Below are 8,191 nucleotides of genomic sequence, written 5' to 3' on the forward strand. Positions count from 1 at the left end.
CCAACTACGTCTTCAAAAGGTATCAAAAAATGTTACCATATTATTACCCAGTATAAACCCTAATGTCTTCGACATCACCATCATCATAATAGAATAAGCCTCTCCCTCTCTATCTCCTCCTCCTCCTCCTCCCCTTCTTCTTCTTTTTCTCCTTCTTCTTTTTCTTCTTCTCCTTCTTCTTCTTTTTCTCCTCCTTCTTTCTTCTTCTCTTCCTCCTCCTTCTCCTCTTCTTCTTCTTCTCCTCCATCCTCCTCCTACTTTTCCTCTTCCTGTTCATATTCTTCCTAATATACTCACCCCTTTCTTTCTTCTTCTCCCTCCTCCTGATCTCATATCCAGAACACAGAAAAGGTGTGTTGGGTGGAACACTCAGACTGGGAAGACAAAGATATCTAGGTTGGAGGTTGGAGGGCTTATAAGAGGATTAAGAGAGTAAAAGATCTCCAGGATATCTACACTTTGAATACCTGAGGGGAAATTAGCTTTTAATCTTATTTTTATTACACCTTTCCACAAACTTTTCCTTCCTCTTTACCATTGCAGATGTTAGTATTATGTAATGTTCTCATTCTCTACTTCAATTGGGTAAGGTAATTATAACTACGGGTATAAGGTGCTTGGTTTGACGTTATTTAAAATGTCTTCTAGTATCCCAGTCTTCTCATTTTGCTGCACCTTTTCCCAATTTTATTTGGTGTCTTCTTCCATTATTCTAGTACTTCCATCAAATTAGTTTGGATTATGTGCTTGGCATTGGGGTTAAATCTCGTACTTGCAAAGGTTTTGGTTTTGTGTAATTACGAGCAATACTCGTAAGCTTCTTTGTTGCAGTGGTGAGCACTCTCATTACATTGTGGGGTTTGTGGCGGGAGAGGTTTGTGGCTTGGCTTCATTTTGGAATTCAGGTTTAAAATGTTATTAAGAATCCGCAGCAGAAATCCAATCCTACATCTGCATTGTCATTGTGACATTATTTGTGATTGTTCAACTGTTTATGCTTTCACTGTTTATCCTATACTGACCTTAATACATACTAGTGGAACAGAAAGCAATCTTGTTTGGTTTTCAAATAACTTCAGTCCAATCGAAATTCGACCGATCAAATATTGATAAACCAAAAGTTCTACATGATGAACTATTTTCCAGTCTTATCGTGCTGTTGAAAACACAAACTTTAAGCATTACGTTAGTTGTACAGTATTTCGGATGTCATCATCATCATCATCATTGTCAACCATTATCAATCCACTGCTGGATGAAGGTCTCTTCCAGGTTTTTCCAAACAAATCTATCTTCGACACCGAAGCGAATACAATAGTCCGTCCCTATACCTTTTATTACTATTGTAATAAAGGAAGGACGGACTAAAAACGAAAATTTGAACCTTTTCCAATACTGTCTCATTACCTTGTAGCCCTGAACGAATTAGGTCCCCCATGCATACTGTTGGACTAATTCTCGTCCCTACTGTCAGTATGTCATTGGGTGGCTTCTGTGATGCAACTGACCCAATATGTCAAAGTGTAATAGAAAGTAGACATGTAAAAGCATCGTAGGATAGCTTTTTCACCCCACCTTAACCATTTGCTCACACCAGTTCCTCTTGTTTCTGTTTCAGGGATTTGTCTAGCAACAACATCACCGAGATTACTCAGCACTCTTTCGCCAACCTGACACTTCTTGAAGAACTGTAAGTATAGAACATAAAACTATGTACCTACATAATTTATTATATTTATCTAATTTATTAACTACCTACCAGGTTGCGCTAGCTTCTCTACGAGATCCGTTAGAATATTTAGATTTCTGCAAAATCCTCTCTCGTTCCACATTTAGAACATACATATTAGGAAACTAGGTAGGTACATAAGTAGGTATTCTTAACAAATTTCAGCTTTCTATTCGTAGGTGTCCGGGTCGCTCCATCTTTTCTCGAGTGCTATCAGTGTGTGAATTGAATGGATCTTATAAAATAATAAAAACCGTTATCTAATTCTATTGAAAAAAAAAATCATAGACTTCTAAATTCTTAGGAGAGAATGATTGAAAGAATGAGTGAGAGAAAAAGAGTGAGTGAGTGAGTGAGAGAACGTGCGTACTCGTGCAGAGAAGTGCTTTTGCCTATGAGAGAGAGAGAGAGAGAGAGAGGAAGAGAAAGAGAGAGAGGGAGGGGAGAGGGAGAGAGAGATAGAGAGAGAAAAGAGAGAGTAGGAGGGACAGAAAGGGAGAGAGTATTAATATTCTTCTCCCGTGTGTGTGGCATATCGTTTCTGTTTATAGAGGCAGGTAGAATAAGGAGAAAGGGAGGAGAGAGAGGGAGGGTGAGAAAGATAGAGAGAGAGGGAGGGGAGCGAGAGAGGGGTGAGAGGGAGACGGGGGAATGTGAGCATAAAGTTTTGTTGTTCTTTAAGACAAAGTTTTTGAGAAATGCAGAGAGAGAGGTAAAGAGAGAGAAAGCAACGAATAAAAGGCGGAAGGGAGAGAGAGAGAGAGAAAGCAACGGATAAAAGGAGGAAGGGAAAGAGAGAGAGAGAGAGGGAGAGAGAGAGAGAGAGAGAGAGAGAGAGAGAGAAGGGTGAGGTACATTTCGGATGTATGTATTACATATTGAAATACATACAAGGTTGATGTGTATTACATATTGATGTGCATGGGATGCATGAGAGTTCGGACATTACTATGCATGGAAGACCCTAGGGCCCAGGGATATACATAAATAGGTATTAAGTACCTTATGTATTTTCGTACCTTATCTATTTGTAGTGTGTTTGTAGAGAAGCCTGTGCAGAATGATACCACATAATACTTGTAATCAGCACTCAGGAAATACCTATTTGATTGTTGAAAACGACAAAGTGTTTTATCATTACCATGCTCGTTCCAAATTCCTCAAATGTTCGAATTCTAATTCAAAATTCCTCAAATGCTCTTATTCTAATACAAAGTTCATCAAAAGATTTTTTTTTCGCCATGAACCAATGTGAGATGTAAATAGGTAGGTAGCTGCAATGAAACAATAAAACATTAGTATCTACTATTCAAATGTTGCATTCAACCGTAAAAACCTATTCTAATGTAGTCCCTATCTAAACTATCAAACTTGACAAAGTTTGATTCAGGGACACCTCAAGATAGGATCTTGGCTCCTTTGCTGCTATCCAACAACTTTCCCACAAAGAAATTCATAGTTTGTGTGCACAACTTTCGGTTGTCAAATGCACACAGTTGGGTGAGTTTAAGAGTTTTTCGGGTGAAAGTTTCAGTTGCATCAGAGTTTTAATATTTCTTCTTGAACTTTTGTGACTCGAAAACTTTTCGTCATTGTCGTGTATTTCTTTCTTATTTGTTTTCCTCTGCTTTCCTCACTTCTGTTGTTTCTCTTTCTTCTTCTTCTTCATCTTCTTCTCCTCCTCCTGCTTTCCTCACTTTGTACTCTTTGTCCTTCTTTTTCTTCTGTTCTCTTTTTAATATTTTTCTTGTCTCTCGTTTCTGTCTCGTCAAAATGAAATTTTCCCGAACGAAAAATAGAATTTTCGTTTCTTTTCCCCTCCTCCTCGTCTTCTTCTTCATCGTCCTCCTTTTTTTTCTTCCTCTTCTCTTCCTCCTCCTGCTTTCCTCACTTTGTACTCTTTGTCCTTCTTTTTTTTCTTGTTCTCTTTTTAATATTTTTCTTGTCTCTCGTTTCTGTCTCGTCAAAATGAAATTTTCCCGAACGAAAAATAGAATTTTCGTTTCTTCCAGTCTAGGTAAACGGTGTAAATTGGTCGCTCGCACATTGCTTATATCTTGGAAATTTGTACCTTGGTCTGTCAGTGTTTAAAAGTTTTACTAACGAATTTGAGGATTTTTTTCTTGCTTTTTTGTCTCGCCCCCCAAGATTGAGGGCATCAAAAATTGGCTCCTACAGCTTCTCACATGGTGTTGATTTTTGGTCACCACATTTCGAGGAAAAGACGGGCCGTGTATTTAATTATTAGGGTATCCAAACCATCCATTGTATTTTTTTTTCTCCATTTGTTTCTGTGAAATTGTTTGAAACAGTGAAGGAATCCCTCATTCAGGGATGGTAAAGGAATTGTTAGTTAATCCGCCCCGGGCGGGAATCGAACCCGCGGCCTAGCGCTTACGAGGCAGACGCACTACCAACTGAGCTAACTAGGCTGGCAAGTGAAATTGTTTGAAACAATGAGGGAATCCCTCATTCAGGGATGGTAAAGGAATTGTTAGTTACAGCCAGCAGTCAGGAATTATAGCGACAACTCTTCTAATAGGTTACCTATTGTGAGGAAGCACATAGCTGCACATGTTGGAAAAATGTTTCCTACGTGTATAGTAGGTATACGTCTTGATGTTGGTACATTATAAATTTACACATAATATACACATTTAAAGTAACACAACTTGTCCATTACAACACAAAATGACTGGAGGAGAATATTGAAATATCAAACATTGCTTTGAGGGAATGGACTGGAAATCAGAAGGTCCCGTGTTTAAATCCCGTGTCATCGGCCTATAAGTTAGCTTGGAGGGTAAAGCGTCTACCTTGTAAGTGCTAGGCCGCGGGTCTGATTCCGGCCGAGGTGGATTTTATCCTCAATAGATAAAGTTTAGTTCTTGGAACGACGGGCTTTCTTCCATCCTGTCTTCTTTCGCTTTCGGGACGATAAGACCTTAGCTATCATAGTTACCTCTAAAAACCTATTTGATAAAAAATAATAAAAAATCCTGGTCTCTCCTTCCCTTCTTTGTTCCAGTCTCTCTCCCTTTCTTCCCTCTATCTCTCCCTTCTTTCTTTCCTCTTTCTACTCATCCGCTTCCCACTTTCTTCCCCTCTCCTTCCCTCACATTTTCTCCCTCTTCGTTTACCACACTCTCTCTATTTCTTGAATCTACATATTATATTCTGTTTATGTACTTTCCCTCTTTCATTTCCTTTCCTCAATCGACTGCAACCAATAACGTCAGCGGGAGTAAATTACCATGTTTATTATCCCAAACAAACAAACACACTCACATACATACAAACATTATACAATCATACACAGTTCTAGCTGTAAAAATGTACTTTTCAAACTTTCTCTCCATTGAAACTGTTCTCATATTCATATTTTATGTGGTGTGTGAACTTTTCTGGTTTTCGCCAATTTGTTTTTGCCAAACTAGTCTGAATTTTTCGCCAAAAGTTTCTTTCCGCGCAAACTTTTCCTCAGTTTTCTTCTCCTTTTTTTATGACAGTTTGTGTGGAAATTCGGTTGTGTAAAACGATAATTTTATGGAGGTGCTTTCAGAGGTTAAAATTTTCTCTGTTGTCAATGAAAATGGGTGAGATGTCTGCTGTAATCGTTTGAATTTCTGTCTGATTCTGGAATTCATAGAGGAACCTCCCCCGAAATTGGCATAGATAGCTAGTTTTTATTTACAAACTTTTATAGTAAACAGTTTTTGTATGAGACCCAAAGAGTGAAGGAAAAAATACCAGAATAGCAAATCTGTTGTGGGCGTATACCGATGTGAAATGAAAGACAAGATTTCTATTATATTAGGAAAGACAGATTTGGACAAAGGAAAAGTTAACACAACAAAACGTCTCCTTTCTTTTCGTTTATAAAAATGTGATGATAAATCATGGACCCGGAAAAATATTCTGCTAACCACTCTTACTATTTAGCATTTTTAAAGGCGCAGAAAAAAAGAAAAAAAAATGTCTGTGAAAGGCCGAACAGCAAAAAAATCATTTTGCTGTAAAATCAGGAATTCTTTAAAAATGGAAACAGACTGGAAACTTCACATACAAAATATCCAGTGTTTTATGTGACATTTCCTGTTTTCTATAGCTAGGCATTTCTTATGTAAGAGTCAATCCTTATTATTCAATTTGACCTGAAAAAAAGCCCCTCCAAACTTTCCCCCCCCCCCCCTCCGGGTGGAGGGAGTGAAACTTTGGGATTTCAGGAATCATGTGCGTGAGACATTAATTTCATCGGACGGACGTTAGTGTGTAACTTTTTCCAGCTTTTCATTTTTTCTACATTTGTGTCCATTTGGAATCGCCGAGAGAGGGGAAAAAAGAAAGAACAAGAATTGAAATGATTTCATGGAGAGCAGAGCACTAACAAGAGAAAGAAAGAAAGAGGGAGAGGGGGAGAGAAAGAAAGAGAGAGAGAGAGGGAGGGAGAGAGAAAGGAAGGGAGGGATGGAGAAAGAAAGAGAATGTTCTTAGATTTGGCCCGGGGCCAAACGGTTTGAGCACAAAGAATATTGGACAATAATTTAGACAGGAAAAACACGAGATGTGAGAGAGAGCGAAGGAAATGAAGAGCAAGGAGAAGAAAAAGAGGACGAAAAAGAGGGAAAAACAGAAGACAAGGCATAAGCAGAAAGATAAGCATACGAAAGAAGAGGAAAGAGAAAGTACCTAAAGAATGACAAGAGATGAAAAAATTCTGTTGTTACATAAGTTTTGGAACTTTGATTTTTCCAGTGAAAACCAAAAAAAAAACAAAAAAAAAAAAAAAAAAAAACAAAAATTTGAACCTTTTCCAATACTGTCTCATTACCTTGTAGCCCTATAAAAGCATCGTAGGATAGCTTTTTCACCCAACCTTATTAACCATTTGCTCACACCAGTTCCTCTTGTTTTCTGTTTCAGGGATTTGTCCAGCAATAACATCACCGAGATAACTCAGCACTCCTTCGCCAACCTGACACTTCTTGAAGAATTGTAAGTATAGAACACAAAGCTATGTACCTACATAATTTATTATACTTATCTAATTTATTAACAACCTACCAGGTAGCGCCAGCTTCGCTATGAGATCCGTTAAAATATTTAGATTTCTGCAAAACCCTCTCTCGTTCCACATTAATTAGAACATACATATTAGGAAACTAGGTACCTATATAAGTAGGTATTCTTAACAAATTTCAGCTTTCTATTCAGAGGTGTCGGGGTCGCTCCATCTTTTCTCGAGTGCTATCAGTGTGTGAATTGAATGGATCTTATAAAATAATAAAAACCGTTATCTAGGTAATTCTATTGAAAAAAATAGAAAGTAAAAAATCATAGACTTCTAAATTCTTAGGGGAGAATGATTGAAATAAAGAGTGAGAGAACGTGCGTACTCGTTTAGAGAAGTGTTTCTGCCTATGAGAAAGAGAGAGAGACAGAGAGAGAGAGAGAGAGAGAGAGAGAGAGAGAGAGAGAGAGAGAGAGAGAGAGGTATGTGGTATGTGCTTGTTATGTACCTACATGTCTCTTCTACATTAGACATGGTTTTGCCGAAGAATTTACTATGTAAATTTTGTAAAATATGTGTCCTTTGTGTACGTAATATTATATTAAATTTTATATAGATTAATTATTTACTTTTATCTTTTTTATTTGTTCCCTGTCCCCTCTTGAATAGGTACCTAGTATACCTGGTTACCTAGTTTACCCACCGTATCATACATATTAAATAACTACAAATTCAGGTATTACCATTGACGTAGCCAAGCTGGTAAATCCGGTGATGCCACCAAAGATAGCTTTATTGGCATACAAAAGGAATTTCGAAGGAAGAAGAAGGAAATCTATCTGTGGGTCACGAATCTTCTCTTATCTCGGTACCCCTGAAACTTTTTCTTTGTGAATGAGCATGAAACCGTAAAGTCTCTCTCACACTCTCTCTCCTCCTCCTCCTCATATCTCTTCCTCTCTTCTCTCTTTTTCTTTCCCTTCCTCTCTCTCCCCCTCTCTGATCTTTGAAGTCTATTGTTTATATTATAACAACAAAGATCCGAGATAACAGAATTAGAGAATGGAAGCATAACCTCAAAAAATATCATAATCTATTTTGGGATACAGAAAAAAAAAAGAAAGGAAACCCAACAAAACTATATTTGATAACAAGGGAAACAAAGAGGGGAAAAGGATACCTAATAAATAAATTGAATGATAAACTAAAAGGGAAACGAGAAAAAGAAAATGAAACAGAAGACGTTTTAATAAATATAAATATAGAAGAAACAAGAAATATAATAATCAAATGTGGGGCAAGATGTATGAAATTTATTTTTCCTCCTGACCCAAATTTTATAAACAATGTCTAAAGGAGGAGAAGAAAAGGAAGAAGCAGAAGAGGACGAAGAAAAGTGATCCTATCTATAAGCTCTGAAAAATTGAAAATCTATGAAGGAAAATAAAGAG

General features: G+C 37.4%; 1 protein-coding gene across 1 annotated transcript in view; it reads left to right on the forward strand.

Annotated features, from left to right (window-relative positions):
* Positions 1 to 1,618: 1,618 nt before the first annotated feature.
* The window catches only part of LOC113470148 (leucine-rich repeat and immunoglobulin-like domain-containing nogo receptor-interacting protein 2), a gene marked incomplete at its 5' end in the record, with an annotated part of 18,432 nt that continues 11,859 nt past the window's right edge, over positions 1,619 to 8,191 (forward strand). Inside the window, 2 exons of the mRNA XM_026828368.1 lie at positions 1,619 to 1,690; positions 6,653 to 6,724. Coding sequence (XP_026684169.1) covers positions 1,619 to 1,690; positions 6,653 to 6,724 — 144 coding nt within the window. The remainder of the gene's footprint in view (positions 1,691 to 6,652; positions 6,725 to 8,191) is intronic.

The sequence above is a fragment of the Diaphorina citri genome, unplaced genomic scaffold (assembly GCF_000475195.1).
Source record: "Diaphorina citri unplaced genomic scaffold, Diaci psyllid genome assembly version 1.1 scaffold1412, whole genome shotgun sequence".
Lineage (NCBI taxonomy): Eukaryota > Metazoa > Arthropoda > Insecta > Hemiptera > Psyllidae > Diaphorina > Diaphorina citri.